This window comes from Micropterus dolomieu, linkage group LG08 (assembly GCF_021292245.1).
Source record: "Micropterus dolomieu isolate WLL.071019.BEF.003 ecotype Adirondacks linkage group LG08, ASM2129224v1, whole genome shotgun sequence".
In the NCBI taxonomy this organism is placed as follows: Eukaryota; Metazoa; Chordata; class Actinopteri; order Centrarchiformes; family Centrarchidae; genus Micropterus; species Micropterus dolomieu.
The window spans coordinates 7,626,220-7,652,353 of NC_060157.1; the positions used below are offsets into that span (position 1 = coordinate 7,626,220).

Here is a 26,134-nt window from a genome sequence, read left to right on the forward strand (position 1 = left end):
TGGGGTTCAGACAGATCACAAACTATAAACCCAAAGTCCTCCACTACATAAATGATTCTCCCCTGGCAAATGAGCTCAACCAGTTCTACTGCCGCTTTGAGAGTCAATCGGACACCATCCCCCGTGACTCCTCCGCTCAGCTTCAGCCTCAGTCCACCACATCGTCCCCTCCCTCCTCAGAGCTGTCCAGCTCCACCCCCTCCCCTCCTCTCTCAATCACAGAGAGTGAAGTCAACAGTCTTTTCAGGAGGCAGAAACCCCGCAAAGCAGCTGGGCCGGACTCTGTCTCCCCATCCACCCTGAAGCACTGTGCTGATTAGCTGTCTCCGGTGTTCACAGAAATTTTTAACACCTCACTGGAGACATGCCATGTGCCAGCCTGCTTCAAAGCCTCCACTATCATCCCTGTCCCCAAAAAACCATGGACCACTGGACTATACGACTACAGACCCGTCACCCTGACCTCTGGGGTTATGAAGTCCTTTGAACGCCTTGTGTTGTCCCACCTAAAATCCATTATAGACCCACTCCTGGACCCCTGCAGTTCGCCTACAGAGCCAACAGGTCTGTAGATGATGCAGTAAACATGGACCTTCACTACATCCTCCAGCACCTGGACTCCCTAGGAACCTACGCCAGGATCCTGTTTGTGGATTTCAGCTCTGCTTTTAACACCATCATCCCGGCCCTGCTACAGGACAAGCTCTCCCAGCTGAGTGTGCCTGACTCCACCTGCAGGTGGATCACTGACTTCCTGACGGCGAGGAAACAGCACGTGAAGCTGGGAAAATATGTCTCTGATTCCAGGACCATCAGCACCAGTTCCCCTCAAGGCTGCTTTCTTTCCCCCCTTCTCTTCTCCCTGTACACCAACAGCTGCACCTCTAGTCACCAGTCTGTCAAGCTCCTGAAGTTTGCGGATGACTGCCTACAGGTGGGAGATCGACCCTCTGGTGACCTGGTGCAGCCAGAACAGTCTGGAGCTCAACACTCTGAAGACCGTGGAGATGGTCGTGGACTTCAGAAAGAGCACAGCCCCACCCTCCCCCATCATCCTGTGTGACTCCCCAGTCACCACTGTGGACTCCTTCCGCTTCCTGGGCACCATCATCTCCCAGGACCTCAAGTGGGAACTGAACATCACCTCCATCACCAAGAAGGCCCAGCAGAGGATGTACTTCCTGCGGCAGCTGAAGAAGTTCAGCCTGCCAAAGACTATGATGGTGCACTTCTACACCACCATCATTGAGTCCATCCTCACCTCCTCCATCACCATCTGGTATGCTGCTGCCACTGCCAGGGACAAAGGCAGGCTGCAGCGTATCATTCGCTCTGCAGAGAAGGTGATCTTCCTTCTCTTCTGGACCTGTACGCCTCAAAGACTCCGAGGCGAGCAGGAAAGATTACAGCTGAACCCTCCCACCCCGGACACAAACTGTTTCAGACTCTCCCCTCTGGCAGGAGGCTGCGGTCCATCAGGACCAAAACCTCTCGCAGCAACAACAATTTCTTCCCGTCTGCAACTAGCCTCATTAACAAGGCCCGGGTCCACTACTGACACCCCCCCCTTGCAAATGATACAAATGTCTCTGCTCATGTAAATACTGTTTGATCTTGTGTCGGGCACAGACCTGGCAAGTCGCACATATTTGTTGTTGATTGTTGATCTTTGTTGTTGTATATTTTTATATTGTCAGTTTATATATTTATATGTACACAATATTCTCTTCCATTGCGTTACTTCGGCACGGCACAGACCCAGAATAACGCACATGTATATATCTGCAATGTTGATCTTCCATTCCATATTTATATATTTCTACATTTATTTATGTTCACTGTATGTTTGTCTACGTGTAGCACCTTATCACCACAGCAAATTCCTCGTATGTGTAAAACACTACTTGGCAATAAAGCTCCTTCTGATTCTGAAAAATCTATTTTACAAGAGAGACCTGCTTCATAACAGCATTGCTGAAGAGATGTTTGTGTTACCCTCAGCCCCACGCCTCCGTTATTCCAACCGCCCCAAACATCTGTCTATGAATACTCATATATTACAAATTAATTTACTTATTCGATATAACACAAAGTTTTGGTTGCTATTTCACTAGTTGGCCATCAGTTTTCACACATGGTCCCCTGTTTAGTTCATTTCAGACAGCACAGCAAAAATAATTTAGGACCTCCACAAGTTTTTTAAAACAATTTATTTGTCCCGTACAGTGCCCCTATGCAAAAACACAGATAAAGGTCCCTTCGCTCATGGACATACATTTGGACACACACCATACAGAACACACACACTGCATACTTGCACAAACATGGCATTGAATTTCAGCATGTGTACACTGGACTGATTGCCAAGTGTATAGATTAAAGACAAAGCGGAGCAGTAGGCAATAAAGAAGGTGAAGCTGGGAGTTGGGACTGTCTCATAATCTCTGTTTGTGTGTGTTTGCGTGTATGTGTGTTCTAGGTATTACAGACTAGAGAACCGGAGGGAGGAGTCACAGGGGGGTGTGAGGCAGTGGAGGGAGTGCAAGCATAGAAATAATGGAGTGAGGGAATCGACCAGTGAGAAGGTTGAAAAATCCAACCAGTCGATACACCTAGGAGTGTATCAATTATGTATGGCTTCAATCCTCCTTTTGGGCAAGGAGAGGCGAGAAATAGGTGGGTGTGTTTGTGTATGTTTTTATTGTGTGAGTATGTCCTACGACTGTGTTTTTGTATATATTGCAGACAACTGATGCCGCTGCTGCAGAAGATTTAAAATGCTCCCCAAACTGTTCAATACCTTACATCAAAAACGATGTTCAAAAAAAAAAAAAATACATGGCGAGGTATCTGATTTTCAGCTACTTCTCACTGTCTCTCTGTTTTAATCCATGACTGGATTTTTCACTCTTAATAACCAACCTTATGGAATGCTGTGCCAACTAATAACCTTAACAACACACTTCAAACACTGGAAAAAACACATTTATTTACTTATCCATAATTTAACAGCTTCACTTAATAGCACAATGTCAAGCACAGCCAATGATACCTCCACATCCTTTAATCCTTTCCAGATCTCATGTGCATCCTCTTATACAAGGTAAAGATGTTAAGATGGATATTGGTGATATCATCTGAAAGTCCATGGCTCTTTCCCTGGCTCCTTCTCGCCTTTCTTTTGCACTTATCTCCCCATCGCTTCCTCTACCCTTTCCCCCCTTCCTGAACCCACTCTTGTACGCTCCCGTGTTCGCTCTCCTTTGCGGCTCCCGGTCGAGGTGGCCTCTTTGCTCAGTAATTCTGTCAGGAGGCTAAAAGGAGGAAATTACATCCATGCTGCCCAACCACTTTGAACTCTCAGCCCCCCACTACCCTGCTTGCTCACTGGGAACAGGTTTAAAGGACCACACTGACATTTAAGAGATGGAAACAGGGAGCTGTGAAAGTGCCCAAGAGTGTTTATAAACGTGTATGTGTAAGTGTGTGCACTCGTGCAAAGAACTGACAATACTTGTCTCCACACTGTATTTTTGGTACTTTACTGCAGGTTAAAAGAAAGCATATCTGTGTATCTTAGTACTCAGCATATGTATATTACGTTGAGCACTTCTGCAGATGGCGCCTGTAAATTGGGGTCTTGTTTGTCTAATGAAGGTCTTTTTTTCTGTCAAGCTGAATTCATACCTGGTGACTTGTCTCCACTCAACCACCATCAGACACCATGACAAACTGGGCACTAGTGCTAATGGTATAGGGTGTCTGAAAAGCAGCCACTTCAAAGCCTAATATGAGCCATTAACATTAGCAGTGAGTTGGAAAATCTTTAGTCGCTTCTGGTAAAAAAAGTTGAAGTAGTGAAAGGATGGAGCTGAAGTGTGCTTAATCTTCAGTAGAGGGAATTAAATGTATATATAGCAGAATTAACATAAGTGAGTTTTTTTCTATGTGTGATACTACAGACTACATTAATAACCCCTTACCATTAGTTACTCCTACACTTAATGCCTACCTTCTCTTCCATTGCTGTCTCTCAATATCTCTAGGTCAGTCGATGTTTATGGTAGTCAAGGTCACAATGTCTGTCTAGATACCTGTCTCACTGATTATTATGTTTATTTACATCTTCTTTTCTGTGTGCATTCAATTGAGCCTTTTTTGACAGATTTTCTTGTCTGTCAATCTAGCGTCAATCTAGCTGTCTTAACCCATTTTTTTACCCACCTGTCTGGGCTGCCCGTCTATGCGACCTTCTTGTTGTTTGTCACTTCACTGTACCTCTTTGTCTTTCTATGTATCTCTGGCCTGTCTGTCTTAGTCCAACGTGTCTGTGTCTCTCAGCGGGTTGCCAGACTGTCAATGCAGCCAGTAATGAGGTGTATGCTTCAGTCAGCATGTGAAGAGTTAATAAGGAAGCAGCAGAGGCCATCACACATCAACAGGCATGAGTGTGTGTGTGTATGTGTGTTTGGGGAGGGTGTGAAGGCTAGGGAGCCTCCCTGGCATACTTACGGCTGTCTGTCGACCAACGGGGATATTGATTTGGAGGGGAAGGCAGACAGAAATGAATTCTGATCCACAGAGGGACTCCACAGTGCATGTCTGAGAGTGTAAGGTTTTTGTGAGCATTTGTGTGAACGTGTAACAGTGTGTGTGAGCATGTTTGTTCTCTTTGTCTCAGCGTCTCACCCAGTGTACATGATGTACATACAAATGAAGGGTTTGGTTACACCCCACTGCTCTCTGGGCTGTTACTTGTGCATAAGTGTAAGCATGTGTATGTGTGTGTTTCTGCCTAGCTAGTCTGTGTACAAGAGAAAGAGAGACAGATAGGAAGGAGGGGCATTAGTAACAAGGCTCAGGTGGTGAGGGACACTTCATCTAATCCCAAACTGGGTGTGTATGCATACATACACGTGTGTGTGTGCGTGTGCGTGTGTGTGTGTGTCTGCGTGTGTGTGTTGTTCTGTTTGTGTGTGAGGTGTTTGTTTGCAAGAATGTATGCATGCATATATGCACAAGTTGGCATGTGTATCGCACACACAAAAAACTCCTCATCTAGACTTCACTCAATAAACACTAAGGAGAGTTTACAAGTATAACTGAGGCTGAGAGACCTCCTTAGACACTATAACAGGGCCGACGATTTAATCCAATTTGATTCCATAAGAAATATATAGAGGCAGATGCTATGGGCAAACACACTCCTCCAGTGGAGAGAAAATTATTAGATTTGCCATTAAAGAAACTCTGTGGGGTGAGAAGGAGAAAGAAAGCAATGACTGATCTCCAGTGGTGTGTCTAAAAGTGCCTCAGTGTTTTTGTTTGGCAGAAGAGGAAAAATCAACATAATGAGCCCAAACTGCCTTTGTGTCTCACTCTCTTCGTCTCTCTTCTCTCTCTCCACCCTCTGTCTCTTTCTCCCTCTCATCCCACAACTCTCAGACAGCTGCTTCTGTGGAGCCAAATTAAATGCTCCCCAGTTGCTTTTGGAAAATGTGAAATAAATAAGTGTTTTGCCTCTGAGGGATACAGTGTTTCTGGTACCACATATGAACTTTAAACAGCTCTGGATGCTGCCTGCATTCAGAGTGTAGGTAACAGTATTTGTCCACCACAAATCTGTCATGTCGTTTTTCCATTGCAAATCCCCCACACAGCCCCATCCGTCACTCTGTGGCCCTATCTATTACCACCATGTGATCCTTCTGGCTCCAAATATCCGATTTACAAGTCAGCAAGAAGGGTAATATTTCAACAGGCTGTCGGCAAACGCACTGTTTAAATCACTGGCCTTATCTAGCCTGTGCTCTTTTTAATATTTTTCCTCAAATATTGCATTAGAGATATGTTATCCATCCATGCACATTCATCTTCTTCCTTTAGCCGAATGTGTGTCTGCATATGTAAGAGCAGACACAAATAAATATTTGTCTGAGTGTGTGTGTGTGTGTGTGTGTGTGTGTGTGTGTGTGTGTATGTGTGTTCTAGCACATCTGAGGACAGCATTTTCTCTAATAATTGTCATGTACAATACACTTAAGCAAATGTTATAATTTACCCCTTGCTATAAACACAGACCCAGGCTCACATAAACTCCAATTCCCAATTTCTGCTCTCTCAACAGCAAATAAAAGAGTAAAGGGTAAACAGAGGATCTGGGGCACACACCTGTAAATTATATTCTGTATATAGTGCTATTTACAGATTTCCCTACGTATAAAGATAATTCTGCCAAGCAACACTCCAAAATAGGATAATCAACTTAAAAAAAAACACATTCACATATGCAGTAACACATAAACACACACATAGATGCAAACACATACACACAATGTACAATAGTACATCCATCACAAGGGCTCAGGCTGACAGTTTTGTCAAAGTGAGCCGCAGGGGAGAGGAGAATGGCATTGTGGGATTGAGTCCTCCCATCGGACGCTGAACTGACAGGAGAGAAGAAAGGGAAAGAAGAGAAGAGAAAGGGGGGACTGAAGTGGGGAAAATCGAGGAATGTGTTGCACAACCCCAGCAAGTGGAGAGAGAGAGGGATAGAGAGTGAAAGAAGAAGAGAGGGTTGAACTGCCATGGGTAGCCCATCAAAAACAGCAGCTCTCCTGCTGTAGCCTGTTTACTAAGACTGGCCTTGTGAAGGACAGACAAAGAGCATATTGCAGACCTGGCAGCATGACCGCATCACACAGTAAAACACACACACACACAGAGACACAAAAGACCTCCTGAGGGTCTGCCAAACTGCAGCAAATGAACCAAGGACCTGGTTAGAACACACACAGTAACAAATGTACTCAGTGACAAATGCACATAAGATTCATGTGCACGCACACACAAACACACACACTTATTCAACCCTTTAGAAGGCAGCTGGTGGTGTAGTGAAGTGAGCTGTCAGCCCCTCACAAACAGGAAAGATCATTCTACAGAGTCAGACTGAGACCTCTAAATGAATACTTTTACCACAGTGCTGGGGCCAGAGCAAGCTGCTATCCACTGATGTGTGGGCTCAGCTTCAAAACCAACTACATTACATTTCACTTGGTGATTGCAGCCCCATCTCTGCACTAAGGAGGAAGGCAATCGACAAACGCAAAAAGAGACATGAAAAGCGAGAGTGAGAGAAGCAGTGAGACTTGCAGACGTGGCCTCCCCCAATTATAGACCAAACATTGCCACTCTATTCACTTTACTCTTCGCCTGGCTCCTGACAAACCCTGTCGTGATTCCTTCAACCAGCACTCGTGTTTCTCCCTGACACTCTCTAGGCTCTAATTAGGCTTGTAAATAATTATTGCAATTAAAGCCTACAATTAGGAGGAGTGAAGCACTGCCATTAGTTTCACAATAAATGTCATGAGCATTCTGTATAGGCGCAGGGAGGAAACAGACAAATGCTGTGCCATTACAGAGGCAGACAGACAGTGAGACTGAAAGAGACAGAAAGAGAGAAGGGGGGTGTATGAAGGCAGTTGACATAGTCACAGCTCTTAATTATAGATCTGATTATTCTGGCAGGATGGCTCCTGGACTGTTCCTTTGGCTCACATTCACAAAGTGACAGCATGCGCATGCACATACATACTACACACAAATCTGAACAACATACACAATTACCCACAAACACCCTCATATAGAAGAAAGGGAAAAAAAGAAAAAGGGAAGTTGTATGGAATTCTGAATATAAACTCAGCAACATGATATCAAGTAGAGACTGAAACTGGAGCTTAATCAGAGATAAATAGTATGTTTCTAGATAATGAGGGGGCTTTAAACAAGTTCAAGGACAGGTTTGCTACTGAAGGTGTTCACAGTGATGATTTTCTACCTAAAACAAACCACATCTATTCAGTGTTTACTTCTAAATATTTTTATTTGTTGCCTTTATACAACACAACCTCACTTACCCAACACTCCACCACTCAAACATGCATTTATCTAATGCAGAATTTGTCACAAAAGTACAGACTGCATGTTTTTTCAGGGGCTACGTCAGCTGGCTAATGGCCAATTCTGGGAGACTGCAGACAGACAGAGACAGAGGTGTCAGAGAGTCTAAGGATCAGGTATCCTTCTCCTCATTATCTCATATTATGTCAGAAGGCCAGTGAGAGACTCCTGAGTGGGGGGTGGGGGGCTCTGGTGGAAGACAGTCATGAGTATTTCGCTGGTATTGGGGGATGTGCAGACACACACATGATCGTAAAGTGAGACACAAACAAACCCACCATAGGTTTTCTCATGTGGGTCTTCAAAACCATAGTGGACTTGACACTATTGAGTCTATTTGGAAACCATTTCACCTGAAGTAGATGTCAAGCTACACGTCTCTTGTTTACTGACAGCTGCACAGTCTGCTAACACAGTCTGCTGGCCTAGTCACTGAATTCACAGCTTGTACAGTACGTTACTATTTATTGACCTCTGCTGATATAGCTGTGGACTTGGGTGTGAAGGTAGAATAGGAGGAAGGGGGGTGGCTGGTTGGCAGGCTGGCTGGCTAGCCTGATGGATGGCTGGCTGGCTGGCTGGCTGGCTGGCTGGCTGGCTGGCTGGCTGGCTGGATGGATGGATGGATGGATGGATGGATGGATGGGAAAATGGGAGGCAAGAGAGGGTTCAGGCTGGGACTTAGGTATACAGGCTTCTTTTAATTAACAGCTTGATGGGGGTTGACAGGACGTGTGCTGCTATCAAATAATGAGGTTAGGAATGGCCAATGGTTCCAGGGCACAAAACCTGATTAACACTAATCCTGGCTTAAGTCAATTAACAATGCCTGCTCAGGGACTCATGCAAATGAGGTGCCTTTGTTAGGTGGGCTAGCACAGAGGGAGCAAACAGAGCTCGACATTCAGGCATGTAAAACATTGCTTGAACATGGCAAAAAGGGGGAAGGATACTCATATCAGTCATCATGAGAAAGAAATACTGTAAAACTTCAATTAATAGCCCGGGGTTTTATTCTCTTAAATCACTGAACTCACCTTAACTGTATTTGGGACAGCCGTTTATATGGGACAGGCTTTTCATTCCTTTCCCAGAAAACTCTTGCTTAACAAAGATGGGAAATAGGCTACTGTCAAATTGTTTATTTAAATCATCTAATATGAATATTACTTGTATAAAAATCTAGCTCTGAGACAGCACATCTAGGCTGTATCATGCACACAGAGACAGAGAGAGAGAGACAGAGAAAGAAAGAACCCCCATATCAAAGTAGCAGTAGCCTACCTTTGAAAGGATGAAATCCGTAGGTTACCATAGTTATTTCAAATTATATACATTTTTATGAAAATACTTTGTTTGTCTTTTAATCGGCCAACCCATACTTACTAAAGGAATATAAATAATCGAGGAATGGAATTAAAATGCTGGTAAATCTGCATGAATTATACTTTGGGGTTCATGGTTTCTGCAAATAAACAAAACATGTAGACACATCAGGCCAGTAAAAAGGGATAGGCTATAATTGGGATTCAGCTTTTAACTGAAGTTTTACGGTATCAGAGTAGCGATGGTCAAGCAGATGGATGCTCCAGAAACATGATTCAATGAAGGGGCGTCTCTAACTGACCTGCTGAGTGACCCCTTCGTTTTGATGAACAGACTCAGTCAACCCTTGAACTTCCCACAACTCCTGACCTCACAATGCTGAGAGACAGCACATAAACAGATGCATTAAACCAAACACATGGAGCATGTATGTCAACATACACCCACATAAACCTTCCAACATGCCTGATTCAGGCAGGGCCCCATGAAAAAAAGTATTATTTGGTTAGTGAATTTTCTTTCAAAAGTATGTTAAACCAAACAATTTCCATTCAACAGCTGCATGTGATATTAAATCACATGACTGAAAAATAAACCAATAACCAGCAGACACTAGCAGAAATGGAGACAAATTGAGTGTATGACCCACTCAATTGTCAACAATATTGAATGAAATAAAAGAGCAATCAAAAAAGGCTGAAATGGAAGAAATGGCTAAAAGAATAAATGCATACAATAAATACATATAAAAAATTATTAGAATACTATTGTACTAAAAATATACAATTCAGGAAAACTACCACCAAGCAATAGTAATGTATAGTCCGACTAGTTTATCAACTTCAAACTACACAAGAATGCTGAAAGAACACACAAACTTGCTCACACAGATATATATAAATACGTACACACACAAAGCTCAAGATTAAGGGAGCTTGACAAGTGGGTCAGGTATGAAAGTGGTCTCTTCAGAATGAAAAGCTAAATGGCATCATCAATAACACCGGTCTGCGTATTGACAGGGGAATTTATCCTAATTTGTCCAAATGTCAATATCAAGTGAAGCTGTCAGGGAAGCAACAAAGAATCTAAGCCCAAGGTTCCAAGCTGCAGCTCCAATCCCTGTTTTCCAACTGCAGAGCACCTAGGTAAGGAAGCGGTCGTGCGATTGATTTGCTGGCCCTCACCCCTACGACGGTCAAACTGACCCCCCTGTCGCACTTACATCCCTGATAAAACATGATGGCCAATCTATCAAGGCCAATGTCTGCTGTCTGACTGATAGCAATGTTTGTCTGTTGTTGAGGTCTGTCGAAAAGCAGATAGATGCTAGTGAGCTGTGGCCACAGTTCCCCTCTCATGATCAGCCCCGATGAGAGTGGAATGGGATGCAGATGTGTGGTCCATCTGTTACATATGGTATCACAGTTTTCTCATGCATGACAAAAGACCTTTGTTCAGGTCACTTCTCTTAACTAAACACTGGTTTAGGCTTTATGGTTGCCAAGCGTATATGGCACCCCCTGTGCTGTCAATAGTACCATATTAAAAATTGAATTTACTCAATTATTTAATTGTCAGAATTTTACCTCAATTGAAGTGGAAGTACAGTATTTGTCTTAACTCACATTCATGTGGCTCAAAACCTCAGCTGTGTGAAAAAATGGAATTGTGGGAAAAGACTTGAGAAGGGCTGAGAAAACTGTGCAACACAGTTACTAACTGAATTCACCACATTCCACTGATTGCTCTTTCACCCTGTCTTTTGATTGGCCTCTGTGCCGGAATGGTGGGTAGTAGAGTTATTGGGACTCTTTTTCTGAGTGTAACTGATAGACAGATTGGTGAGAAACACGGAGATAAGGGTCAATGGTCAAACCCTTGATCTTGTTCACTCTCTGGCAGCTGCAATCTAACCAGACTGCCTTGGGGCCAATACAGGGTCAAGGGACAGCAAGGCAACACTTGTTGATAGTCACTAGAAACCCCTTCGCTACTCAGCCCTGACAGCAAACTAACAAACAGTGGAAAGGGAGGAGGGGCTAAGAAGAAGTAGACACAAAGTGTTAATCTTTTGTCCCTTTGTCATTTTGACTTTGTTTGCCCTTCTGTCTATTCTTTGGGCCTGAACCTTTTCCAGACTTCTTCCCTCCCCACCAAATTAGTGTTCCTCTTCTGTGAGAAAAGAAAGCAAGCATCTTCTGGTAAGCTCTGACATTGATAGTCAGACATAGTTAAAATCAGATTTGAGCTTTTAGAAGAAAAAATGATCAGGAGAAACATGCACATATGCTTAAGTCTTTGAATGAGCCAATCTGCTTGTTGTGGAGGGTGTAAATAAAACAGGGAAACAAAAAGCTTTCAAACAACACGGCTGCTAGTCGCCTTTAAGTCTGCAAAAACACCTACAGTGCAGAGTAAAAGCCCCGGCTATAAGCCATCATGTGTTCCAAGCCTATTAACACTTGAAATCAGTGTGTCATATAGTACATACCATAGTCCTGCATAATGATGAGCCAGTAGCATGTCAGCTAATCTAAGCCTGGACAAGGTGTGAATGAATCCTATTTCCTCCTGTCTTGATAACCACTGAACCCATTTCCTCCCAATCTAACCACACCAGCCAAATAAAGGTTCTGGGGGATAAGGAGAAGGAGGGCGGGGAACCAGAAAACTCTAGGGTAGGGGAGGGTGGGGGTGCTAGGAGAGAGAACAGGTTGAGAAGAGGTCTCGTAAAAAAAAAAAGATTTTAAAAAAGAAGAAAGAATCCATGCATGGATTTCAAATTTCACAGCTGAGCACCTGGAAGAAATTGCCAAGCTTAAAAAAAGAGGTCTTCTTTTCTTTTCTGATAATCTGTGAGCTGTAATGTTGCCGTTCCATACATGGAGCTGGGTAAGGGAGGAAGGATAGCGTATAAGGATTGGGGGTTGAAGGGGTGTAATATTTGCTAAAGAGCCAAGAGTGTATTGGAGAGTGACAGCAGCACATGGCTGAATGCCCATAGGTTGAGGACTGTGTGTCTGTCCATGAAAGATGAGTCTGTTTTACAAGCTAGCTCAGTATCACTCAGTTGGTCATGCTAGCAAGAATTTCACACTTATCCTTATAAAGAGCCGACAATTAGAGGGCCACTGTTTCACTGGGAACACTATTAAGTTTGTTAAGGTCTGTTATGTACTCTTGTGTGCCACAGTCATAAAACATTCCAAAGCCATTGAGTCCCATTACAAAGTCAACAACTGCCTCTTTTCTGTGGATTTAATGAAGACATGATAAAAACATAACCACTTTTATTTTTTTGTGTGTGTGGTTTCCTGAGAAATTATTTTTTCTCTATTAAGGTGTTTTTAAAAACCTTTTCAGCAGAACTAAGGCCACGCCACAGGTATCACTTCAAAACCCCTTTAGATGTTAAATCTTGATTGTTCGCCATGAATAATACATTATAGCCTGGGCTCTGCGTACTGGCCGCTGACCAAAGCAACTGACATAATGCAGTCACTGATTCTCAACCGAGTGCTCTCCCTACTGCTGGGTGCCAGCGGCCATAACAGGACAATACACCATAAAGGGAATGAAAAGGCTTCGTAAAATGTTGATAATCCAGGCCCCAAAAGACCCCATTCAATACTGGAGTAGTTGTCGCCATTTATCCCAGTGCGCTGCATTGTGTTGATAAACCCACAACAAAGAGAATGAATACCGCTTAAGGCTTCATGTGGGCCACAGTACTGCTGTTGGCTTGAACTTCCAAAATGCAGTACAGCACACACAAACATACACAAATACGGGACTGGTCACAGTGTTAAAAGGCAGGCCCTTTTGCATTCTCAGACATACACATCCTGAAAAAAGAAACATGAGGAAGAGAGATAAAAGGTTTGGTGGGTAAAAGACAAAGAGAAAAAAACACAGGCTGTGGTAGGGACGAGGCCAGGCCAAACACTCATGCAGATCCAACTCACTGAATTTGCATGAGCTGGAAAAAGCACCAGTGGTTTAGCTCTGCTCCAGCTGCCATTCACACATGAATACTCTTTCTACCTGTTTGATTAAAGCCTCTGCTGGATTTGTTATGGCATATAGTATTACTGTAGGCACGATGTATTTGGTTGTATGTAAAGTAGGGCATAAAGGTTAAGGCTCTGTGCTTTGCCATGTAAAACCTAGGCAGATGTTACGTAGTGCATACCCATGCCTGCTTTGTTATAGCGAAGATGTGGTATTCAGTTTGAAATCTACAACTTCTGATGCAATATTAAATGCAGTAAGGTGTTTCAGGAATGTAAGACATTTCAGGGGGTATTTCATATGACGCAGACTGAGGAAAAGACAGAAAAAAAGGAAAGGGGAAAAGTCGAGGACGTGTCTAGGAGGCAGCTCAGTGACCTTTTTCTCCATCATCGCGTTTGCCGCCGGCATTGCTACACAGCCAAGTACCAAAATCGCTGGATTATTGGTCTAAATATAGAAGCAGTCACACACACACATACTCACGCAACATGACTCAAACATGTGATCTGGCAGAAATCCATACAATGGATCTGCAGAATCACAGGATGAACAACGACAGAAGACAAGTGTGAGTCCTGTGAAAATCCAAAAATGATGCAATGAGCATGTTTTTGAGGATTTTCAATAGAGGCACAATAGTGGATATACACAACTGTCTGAAGATAAATCTTAAAATGAAAACCTGCTGCTATGTATTTCAGGACTGTCAGTAGTGATACAGCACCATATAGGAAGACACATACACACACACACTGCTCCTGGAGAAGAGTCAGTGAGCCAGGTATTTTCATCAGTTCCACTGCGCTGCCTCGCACTGGGTCAATCTCACGACATCATTAATATGGTGGATGCTATTGTCATTACATCTGCAAAACAAAAGCATGGTTTAACATGGCAGCACCATAGATCGAATATGAAACAGGGAGCTATTCAATGTGTTTGGGGGTGAGTGAATGATGGTGTCTGGTATGGGAGTGGGAGAATGAGAGAGAGCAGAAAGTTCTTTCACACACTAACGTGGGGTAGGCAGTTAATGTGTGAGAGTCTGAGACTGAAGAATATCTATACATATGCAGTAGGTGCAATCTATATATTTGTGGATGAGAGAAAAAGGCTAGATGAAAAGCCTCCGAAAGCCTCGTGGAGATTCCATTTGAATACTAAATGGTAGACTGGTGCTTGTATGTGTCTGTAATTATAGTTTTTTTTGTGCGAGTGTCCATGTGATTGCGAGAGCCAGTGCATTATGTTGGTACCTATGCAAATGAAAACCCGAGGGAGCATGTGCTTTGTGTGTGTGAGTGTGTGTGTGTGTTTCCCTGTGGGTGTGTGCATGCATGTTTGTGTTTACAAAGTCCTCGCACATCCCACGATTCTCAGCTTCGCCACAACACACACAGACAGGTGTGAGGACTGGAGAGCGAGAACGAGAGCCCAGATTGTGGAGCACGGCCTTGCTGAGCAAATATTACTCTCTCTCTCTCTTTCTGTCTGCCTATCTCTCTCATCCAATCTCTCTCTCTTGGTTCTCTCTTTCCCACTGTGCCAAACACAGGGCCTCTTTGTTATTCAGAGTAGGAAATGTAACTAGAGCCAATTCTGCCCTGCTTTCTGTTTGATATCCTCCTTCCTTTGTTCATACCGTCTCTCATGTCCCACCATGTGCTTGGCCTCAAACTGCATCAGCCAAACACATGGGAACAAGTGGAGCTCAGACAAGATACTCTAGATCTCGTGATGTCCTGGATGTCTGACTTCAAGTGCAGCTCGAGGTGACATTTAGGCTAACGATGAGATAAAGGTCAAATAGATACTACTTTCCACTGAATGCTGGTGTGAAAGGGCAGGTTTGAAGGTGACTGCTGTTCATTTTACAGTGGATAGTGCTAGTACTTTACTGAAAAATACATTGTGGTACCCCATACTATACATCCTAAATATGTCATTCTGAGTAGAAAGATGTCCGACAGAATACACCTAATATTAAGCATTATGTGCAGTTCCAATTTTCACTTCAAACTTTCTGGATTACATCTTTGTGAGAGCAGTGTTCATAAAGAAAAGTAAATGTCCAGAATCACATGTAAAAAACAAACAAACATGTAATTTCTGTCGAATTTGCCAATTTATGGAAAAAGGCTGAATGAGTGTGTGGACCACTAAATTCCAATCCAGTTACTCTGTCAGGTGTGACCATTGAGTGGTATCCTTGAACATGCAGGGCAACATCCCCAAAGTAGTTGAGAGGATTTCAGTATGTGTGTGTGTGCTTGTCTGCTTCGATCCTCCCCAACCCCTGGGGAGCAAGACAGAAGAGTCTACAAGCTGAATACTAATAATATTCACCAACATCACTTCTCATTCAGATGACTAGCAGTTATGAACTCAACATCAAAAGCTTGTTTCATCCGTGGAATAAGTGGGAATAAAGGATTTAGTAAATATGGGAAACAGACTTTAGACTCAGTACAAATTCGTCTTTACTTGTGGAATCTCTTTCATGCCTTGCTACAGAGACATCATTTCACTATCAGATACATGTGCATATATTGTGTTTGTGCATGAATGTAGCAAATGAATTCTTATCCTGGAGATATCCATAAAAATACAATTAAATACTAGTTTTACGATAAATATGTTTTAGGGCATGTACTGTATAAATGTTAATAAAAGAGAGATTTGAGATTATAAATAATTTGGCCTATTGTTTGTTCAGATATCTTTTCTGCAATATGCCTGACTAGGAATCTCAGCAGTAATATTAGATGAACTATGGAGCTAATACTGGTGATGTGATTTCATTGTTATATTTTTGCTCTCACAGCATGCAAGTGTCTGACTAAAACTGAGCAACTTTTCAATAGTTTTTTTGCTTTGTTTTTAAGAGTGGAATAAAACAAATCTTACACAGCACAGCAGATGCTGAGGGTAAAAAGCAAATATAGATTACAGTAAATCTGTTTGCTCCTATCCTTACCTCTCTCAGCAATGGACACTATTGTCTAAATAACTCCTTCACACCATATTCGCCCACCGCGGTTTCTAACCTGTAAGCTCTGGCCAGCCAGTTGTTGAGTGTGTTAAAAGCAGAGATAAGGAGAAAGGACGGCAATCTATCACCTCACACTGACAGCCTCGCACGTCCTCTGTCTCTAGGGCTGCTGCGCTGCCACGCTCCCCTGCAGCTGCTCCTCCTCTCTTCTCCTCCCATCACTTCTCCTCCTCTTTTCATCTCTTTTCTATCCTATCATGTTTTCCTCTCCTCTCATCTCCTCACCCCTACTCTGTCCTTGCGTCCCCTTCCACCCTTGTCTGCCTTCTGCCTGCTAAGTATGTCAGTTGCATTGATGGCTATCGGCTGCTTCCCACCCACCCCGCAATGCTGTGTCACTTCATTAGAAGTGTGAAAGGATGACCTTGCACTCTGTCTCTCTTTTCCTCTCAGTGTCTCTCTTTACTCTGTCTAAGTCATACACTCCTCCAGCTGTCCCTCTTTCCCTCATCACTCTTCCTCTCATCCTGTGTCTCCACCAGCCGGCAAGTGCCCTTCATCTTTCTCTCTCTCATTCTACCTTGTCTTTTCCTTGTCTCTCTATTTCTTTCTTTCTCCCTGCCCTCATTGTTCTCCTTCATTATCAAATGCTGTCACAATGTCCCCTGCTGTGCCACCCAGGTTATTTATAGCGAACAGAGGGTGGTAGTGCTGGTGATGTTGAGAGGTGGGCCATCTTGGGCCCTGCTGGAGCACACACACATTCACACCCTTTTCCTGACATTTAAACATATGCGCACACATAAAGATACATTACCACCATCCACTCTCCACTCTCCTATAACTAGCGAAGACAGGCTTGCATGCAGGTGTCTTTTGAACACCTACCTGTCTCTCAGACATGACGTAGAGGTAGTTGCGGTCAAGGGAGAAGGCCATATCTCGCAGGATCGGGCTGCCTTCCTTAATGACCGGTATTGTCTCATACTGGACACCACCGTGAGGAGGCCCGTCAACACGAATCTGAGAAACACAGAACACAAACAGGTCAATGATTGCTATTTATATCAGTATGACAGCAGGAATGGGAAAACAGACGAAGAGTGATTGACGGGAATGACAGACCTGGGTCAAATAATATTTGGAAAACAATCTATCATTATTATTTAGCTACTTGGAGATTCAGATAGGTAGAGATACACCATAAGGGTTGTTTGGATAGTGAAATAGAACTGAAAATGGCAGAGGGGTGATTAACTGACTTTCAATACTTTGCTTTTAATTGCCAAAAATGTGTGCCACTCACTGTATTAATTTCATATTACGAGGTAAATGTCAGCCCCTTGTGATCCCATGTAGGATGGGGTTACAACAACTGTTATTTGCTGATATTATTAGACCTTTGTGAAACCTTAGCTGTGTTTTCTTTTCCTTTTTCTCCTGATGAATGATGTATTCCCTCAGTAAAACTTTGAACTTGAACCAAAGACCACATAACTACAAAAACAGTGAGCATTCTAATGACTTATATGTGGTACGTGACCCTCCCTGACCAAAATGGGCAAATGAAAACCCTGTTTTTCCTTTATTCATCAGATACTGTTGGCCAAATACATAACCAGCACAGTAAATCTTGAGGCATGAGAGATGTCTCTGTGATGTCACATGTCAAAAGGCCCTCCTCCCCATGTGAACACTGATGGCTCTATCATCTGTCCATCCCCGCCTGCCTTCCTCCACCCAAACATTCATCTATCTATTCAGATAGTGACAGCACCAAAGAGCAACCAGGCTCTCTATAAAAAATCACAGTGGGGAAACTCAAGGTCATACGCCTGTCAAATGAAGATCAACTGGGAGGGTATGTGAGCAAATGTGCACACACACACATGCGCAGGCCTTTGTGTATGTGTGAGTGTGTATGAATGTGTGTCACTCTGCTGGATGGTCAAGTAAAAGAAATGTGATGTAAGTTCACACAAAGCCCCTTGAGCTTTACCTTCAAAGCTTGAGGGTTAGCTGAGTACACGACAGCAGGCGGCACAGTTAAGGGGCAGAACTTAAAGTGGTTGAGCCTTCCACGGCTGACCTACGCCTGACCTTGGCAGGCTAATCCAAACATCGAAAAGAAGACATATGTGAAAACCATATGTGGGAGGAAAAAGGCAGGATGTGGGGGACTTGCCAGTATTCATCTGGTTACTGACACTGCAGTGTGGAGGGAGACCTCAGCAAATATGCTCATCCATAAAGCATGTCGGCGCATGGCCAGACCAGCGATGTTCTGGTCACTACTGTGTCAGTGTGGGTGTTGTGTGTGTGCACACATACGAGCAGTCTGTCATGCTGTGATGTGTGTCCTAGCAGGCCGCCACTAGGGATCACAAGATAACCCGACCTTCCCCCTGCACGCCTGTAGTTCATCGGAATCAGATCGCTATCACACAGAATCTCACCACTGTCCAGGGACCTCTAAATTCACATTTGGCCAGAAACACACACTCAAACACATAGCTGTCTTAGAACGAATGCAGAACTAAACCTCTATTCTTCAGGCAGGAGTATAACGATTCGTAACACAAATAACAAAAGCAAATAATAAATAAAAGGCCTAGGAATTATTAACAGTTAACTGTCCAGTTAAGCAAACACATTTAATCAGGAGTTGTACAAAGCGATAAATAATGAATGACCTTCCCCATCACCGGTCACCAATACCGTCTTTTTCTCAGTGTCTGTTTGTTTTGTAAATACTTTTTTCCCTCAAACAGCTTAGGATTATGGCTCACACACAGAAAACGGTATCAACCTAACTAACCCAGAAGCACCGTGTATTCATAAACACAGCCGCATCCAGTTGCTTTTCACATTAAGAAGCTTATTTTCCATAGTAGCTGTAAATCTTGCATTACATTCACACATATCCAGATGCAAACACACACCCACAACATTGTAAGGAAGTGACAAAATGTGTGCATGTGTGTGAAGTGGGTTAGTTGAATGTGAAGTACTTTGCAGGGCAGACTCACCTCTGGGTGGAAACTGAAAACCCTGGGCAAGTAAATTGAGTAAGCAGTACTTACTGGACCAAAAATAATTCTGTCAAAAACTCCGGTTTACCACACTCACTCTTATGCTACCATTCTACAAGACTACAGTATCTACCACCTGAGTAAGGGACTCTCAGGCCCAAAACATCCATTTCCTCAGCATCGCTTTACTTCAACTGTTAGCCTGCTCTCTCAGGTACTTAAACCTATCCCCTCTCTGCTTCATTTGACCCTGCATTATTTATCAGGCTGGGTGAGAAGGCTGCTAACAGGTTGGATTCATACCCTCAAGCCCCTGTGATGATACTGCTGGCCCTCTATTTTAGGAGGACCCATCCACTGAAACTACCCCTGTTGCCGAGAGAGAGCTGTCCTTGGTTTTGCCTGGTCTAACATGGTTCCCCATTTCAACACCACAGCCATTAGCTAGCGTCTCTCTATCACCAGTATCGAGGAGCTGCAACTGAGTAAAGTGAGGAAGGGGGAAAAGGTGAAAATGGATGAAAGTGTTGAACAATATTCCACATGAACTCCAGTTTTGTGGCTTGTGTAGTTAATATTTGTGAAAAGAAAAATCAGCGCGAGATTTAGCTTCATACGTCTGATAATATTCACATAAGGCATACAATAGCCTTCATATACAAAGCAAAAAGACATACACAGAAGCATTGTGAAAGATGCCAGGAGAACTCAGGACAGAAATAAATGTCCCCAGGCATCACAGAGTAGGAGGACTGCTTAATCAGCTAGCTATAAATCCTGCATGGAGCACACGCAGGGTTGCCGTATTTAACTTTCAAAATCCAAAACACTTTCATCACTTTTAAATAACTCTGAAACTTTTGAAATGAATGTGGTTTTATGGAACAACTAAAAATGTGACCAAAAGTGATGTCTTTAAGTTGTTGTCCTGAATACTTAATTTTGCGCTTCTGAACTCAACATGCGGTTTGCAAGCCAATACTGAATATTTTGACATAACCCCTGACTGCTTAGAACAGTGACATTGAGGAACCTACAGCATCCTCACTGCATTCAGTAATTTTCATGATATTAAAGTTAAAATAAGCGTCATTATTTACAGTTTTATTTGATTTTAAATGTTTCCCAAACTTTACTTTCCATAAAAAACATTAGAATTTTAAATGTTTATTTTATATTTATAGAAAGCAAAAATTCCAACATTTTTCTGTAATATTTGTGACTGCATGAGCCTTGATGTAAACAATGTAACAAATACAAATATTTGACTATTCATGAGGGCAAAGTTCCCATGGTGCCACATCCTTTTTCTTCTATCTCTGAGCAGTTGCATCCACAAAGCACTGCAACCACACATTTGATGCACTTTTACCCTGGATTTATTCAGTACTTTTCACTCAGCAAATTGCTTCACACAGACTCACACGACTGGGGATCCAGAGTCTGGCACAGTATTCAAAACCAGTGAGACCAAGGGAGAGAGGGAGAGGGAGAGGGAGAGAGAGAGAGAGAGAGGGAGAGGGAGAGAGAGAGAGAGAGAAGGGCAATATGAATTGGAGTTTGGTCAATCTTCAAACGTTTTTCCAGGGTGCTTACATGGTCTGATCAAAAGCACCCCACTGGCAAAGGCTCTTGTTGCCACAAGGGGAGGCCTCTGATGCTGCTGCCATGGCTTCCATGCTGCCCAAACACCCCATCTCCCACCCGCTTATGCCTGACTAGGGAAAAGCCAAAACTGCAGGTTACCCCTTATACACACCGTTATACTACTACTATGCAAAATACCAACATGACTGGTTTCCAAACTGTAAAATCCTACACTGCAACTGAGACATAAAATGGCTGTGTTAACATTTAGTTTTAAAATGAAAACATTTTAATATAAACACATTTTTAAAAGCAAAACACTACACGGAAGGATTTGCTGATGTACTTTTTTGTTCTCTGTTTTACAGCTTGTCTCCAAGTGTTTGTTCAACATTAGCCACTCAATTTTTAAAGAATGTTTCTCCTGGCCACAGCTGCTAACTATTACCTGAGATCTGCTTTCTTTTCAGATTTGGAAAAAAGCTATTTTTTAACCTTAGCCTTGAGGGAGGTTAGTGTTTCTGAAACAGGATGCACATGTGTACAGATGGCTGCCAACACCAATACAGATCCATCTGAGGGTGTACATTATTTTACCACCATATTTCAGCTGGCAGAGCAGACTGTAACCCACACATGGGAACCTTTACCAAACCACAGTATATGGTACACTACACACTAACACCTTGTACCAGGATAGGATTAAGTCAAACTGTAGGCCTTCCACCTACATCTTGTACCAGAATAGTATAATGGGAGTTGATTTTAAGGAAATTGTGCTTTCATGTCTGAAATTCAGAAACATATTGTGCTCAAAGCAAGAGAGAGAGAGAAAGAAAAAGAGTGGAGAGTGAAAGTTGAACTCCCTAAGTAACCTCTCTGGCAGCTATCTCCTGTATCAACACTAATCCAGTTCAACAGTGTTGGATGTGGAAGTGATAGGCATTGCCTTTATCTGGCTGATCCCACGCACTGGATTAGATTCTGTGAAAGCACAACATCACCACACACTTTCTCGCTCTGTCTCTATGTAATGACCCCTTACAGGGACACCACAGAGAAGGCTCCACTGAGGAAAGGGGGAGATTTTTAGTCAAGTGGGGTCATGCAGATTGAAAAAGAAACAGGTCAGAGGGATATGATAATGACCATTGTAACTGTATCTACTCAAATCCAATATGTCTGATGGGAGCAATCTTAACCTCAGTAAATGGCCTTCAATTGGCTGGTACCATGAACCAGATGACAGGTGACAGACTGCTGACAGCATTTTAAGAGCTGGTGAAGCATGTCAGGATGCATCCTTGATTTGAAAGGCTTTTGTGACAGCCGGGTGCTCTCATCACAGCGGTTTTGCATTGCTAGGACAACGTTAAGGAAGAAAACACCATTTCCAACATACTTAATTTGTCCTTTGCTTTTAACCCTTCAAAAGTGAACATTCACCTGTGCTTGTGACTCAGATCCAGATCTATGGCAAAGGCTATGGTTAAGGGCAAAGACAGAAGACATGTCTTTTAGTTAAGAAAATAGTGCAAGAAAACCCATATGAACACAAGGAGAGTACCTAATACCTTTTTGCTGTGAGCCCCTGCAAAGGGTCTGTGTAATAGTGTCTGCATACATGTATATAAATGTGAGTACTGCACATTGCATGGCACTGTGAAAGAAGGGTGGCACTAGTATGAGCTGTCCTGACAGATCCGTTGTCCATCCCCCTGGAGATGGATGTGTAATGCCCAGCCTAGGATGAAGTCAGTCCCTTTGGGCGTGAGTTGGGACTGCATCAGGGTGAGTGGACTGGAAGTAAATGAGAGTCACCCTGGGTGGGTGGGGGTTTATCACCAACACACCAGAAGTGAGATACCAGTGAGGCAAATTCATCCTTATTTCCTCTGTTTTAACAAGAGATGAGAGGGACATGCGCATGAACGTATGCACATACACACACAAGTACACGGCTCATTAAGGAACATGGGCTTCCTCACACATGCACGCACACAAACATACGCATGAAAATAGATACAAATCAACTGCCTGTATTCGACAATTGGAAGAACACTGTGTACCATCCAGGCTTACTATCTCTATCTATCCGCATGTCTGTCCTGGAAACTCGGCTTGAAATGTAGCAGACTGCTATTGTATTTCTTTACTTCAGGTAGAATGGGTACGGGCTATTCAGCTACCTATGTGTGTGTGTGTGTGTGTTTCTCTCTCTCTCTCTCTCTTCCTCTGCCTCTCACTTTCTTTCTCTGCGCACTGGGAGAAAACACGGAGCCTCTCTCCGCCTCGATAACACATCTAATCCATCACCAGTGTCAGGCTGAAGAATTCTGGTGTCAGTAGCAAGCGGCATGTAGAAATGTGCTGTGTGTATGTGTGTGTGAGATGGCTCCCACCAGCCCAGCACGCCAGCACGTCTTTTGTTCTTGTTTCTGTTGTACAATATAAGCTCCCATAAGGCGTATGTTAGCCTGCTTGCCTATATGCACTATGTGTCACTTCCCATCGGACAGACTGAGGCCAAAGAGGCCTCTCTCTGGTCATGGAGGAGAGGGACATGAGGAAAGACAGGGAGAGAGCAAAGAATAGAGGGGAAAAGAAAATGTACAGATATGGAGATTGGATGGATCTGTTAGGATAAATGTAATTCTCCCTAACTCCCTACCTGCTCATATGGTGGCAGTATATCTGCTAAAATGACCCGAGCCTTTAGTCAATACAGGGGGCAATTGCTTCATATTTTTGGCCAGGCACCAAAAAGCCTATTGATTTGCCTCTCCGCTCCATGTACGAAGCAGTTAACCCTCTCCTGTACAACATATTTTTTTGATCTGATTGGAAAGGAATGCAAGGGACTACCCTGACAAATTACACACGATGACCATTCAAACTACCATTTTTTCATTTACTGATTGTGAATATCAAAAGCAAAGATCCTATCAAACTGATTCCCAGCGAGTCAACCAATCTTGCAGCCGTCTCTAAAATAGCTCTATCCAGGGCCCATTCAATTCCATTTTAGCTCTGTAATATTGCCATCCCTCTCGGTCACATAACTCACAACCCTAAACATGATTATATCAGCACTTTCCCCTGTTTGCCCCCAAGTCCAAATAGAAACCAGAGACAGCGGCAAGCATTAGGGGTCTGTGGTAGGATGAGATCAGGCCTCAACTCTAATCAGCCCAAACACATATTAAACACAGCAGCACAATGTGAGGCCTATATTTAGCTCCACATTAAAACACTGAACAGGAGCCAGCGTGCTGGATGATGGACGCACGCCAAAAAGGTTCAGAGAGAGTAAAAACGGAGGGATGTGGTGGGAGAGATTTTCTGCTTAGCCCTTAAAAATGGGGTTTGTCTGTACGGAGAAGCCAATATTTTTTACTCAACTGGCACTCGAACATTGAGAGAAAAGTGGTTTGTATACACAAAGTAAATAGCTGACACCATAATAAGTTTTCCTTTATAGGGAGACCCAACTGAAAGAAGACACAGAGGAGAGAGAGAGAGAGAGAGAGAGAGAGAGAGAGAGAGAAAGTGAGAGACGGGGTGGAGTAGAAATGAAAGTTGGCAAAGTGTAAAGGGGAGGTGAGAAAAAGTATGCAGCACTCCCTATAGAGACACAGGAGCATTCACTACTTAGCTCTAGTTGAGGTTAAATGTACAGACAGCAACTTCACAATATATGATACCAAGATATGCTTAAACAATTATACAAAAGCTCACAAGCTTACACACATGCTCTCACAGTTATATGTAACAATCCAATGTAATCAGAACAACAGATACCTTGTAACAAAAGCCTGACTTCTAACAATGCAGCCTTCTCTCCAGGGAAAAATATAAAGGTGGAGTGCTTACTTACTTTTAAATGTACGTGTTGAGGGAAGAAAGAAAAGCTATACTTATTTCATGCGAGTAAATAAGCAAGGGACAAAGCAATCACACAACTCTTACAAGCAGTACACAGAGCCAAAGCACTGATGGTTAGACAAAATGTATTACAGAAATGTCAAACAGTCTGAACCAGAAGAAAATATCACACCTCCTGTTTTCTCCCTCGGCATTCTTCAAAGTAGATCACAAAGATATGTGAATCAAAAAGTAGCTCAGAAAAGGTTCAGGTGAGGGGCAAATTAGCTGAAATTGTTTCAATTTCTCCCACTGGATTTGTGAGATTTAAATGTGGGACAAGATTGGCAGGTAGAAGTGAGATACTAGGAAATTATAGCCAGCGGGATCCACACAGCAAATGAGAATATAAAACCACTTCAATCAAGCCCACCTTTTACACCTGTAATGTGTGTGAACTTTAATAACCTCCCTATATGTTTCACACTGTGGTTGATATTACTAGGATGTATTTGCCAGTGGTAACTGAGCATGCTATTGATGGATCTGTTATATTGCTATGAGGCTTTGACACTCAATGAAGTGTTCATCAAGGCCACATTAATGTAGGCTCTATGTGACATGTGCTGGACCTATTACATATAAGCGTGTGTCATGTAATGAGACATTGAGCGTGAAGGGGCTTGGGGAGAAGCAAAAGACAGAAGAATAGAACAAGGTTGCAAGCATATATAACATATAGAGATGAATACATAAAGAGAAGACAAGAGAAATATTATGCCTTGGAGCCGGATAATATTGAAGTGATAATCTGCAAGATCCAAATTTCTGTTAATTGTTGGCACTACCCTTGATCAGTTAATAAGTCATTGGTTTTTTGTACTGTGCTCAGGTGCAGGCTACAGTGAGTTATTCTTGCTTGGATTTTCTGTTACTTAAATTCAGTTACAAAATTATTATTTATTTTTCTCTAAAGTCTTAATTTCATATATTCCCCATTGGTGCTGCTCATAACAGCAGTGTAACAAAAGATTTTACCCACAACAAAACCTACATGCCCCGGTGTTTATCACATGAACAAATCATGTTTTTCCATTTATTTTGCCCTTTTTTTACCATTGCATAAATTAAATACTGAAAATGTGCTTTTCACTCAGTGTTTTCCACAGGATTTGGAGAGACAATAGTGGGTGGGTCTGAGACCCAAGAGGGTCCGGTAAAGTAAATTACATGAGCCCATTTACTTTTAATAGACACATGTAATATGTTTCATACTTTCTATGAATGTAATAAAATTAAATCGGACGTTGTCACATTTGTATCCAAGACCGACCTAATTTAATAAATAATG

General features: G+C 42.8%; 1 protein-coding gene across 3 annotated transcripts in view; it reads right to left on the reverse strand.

The window, feature by feature from the left end:
* Window positions 1–26,134, reverse strand: part of plxna2 (plexin A2) — a 192,599-nt gene that overhangs the window by 92,478 nt on the left and 73,987 nt on the right. For all 3 annotated transcript variants that reach the window (XM_046055976.1, XM_046055978.1, XM_046055977.1), the window contains one exon: window positions 17,189–17,323. In XM_046055976.1, coding sequence (XP_045911932.1) covers window positions 17,189–17,323 — 135 coding nt within the window. The remainder of the gene's footprint in view (window positions 1–17,188; window positions 17,324–26,134) is intronic.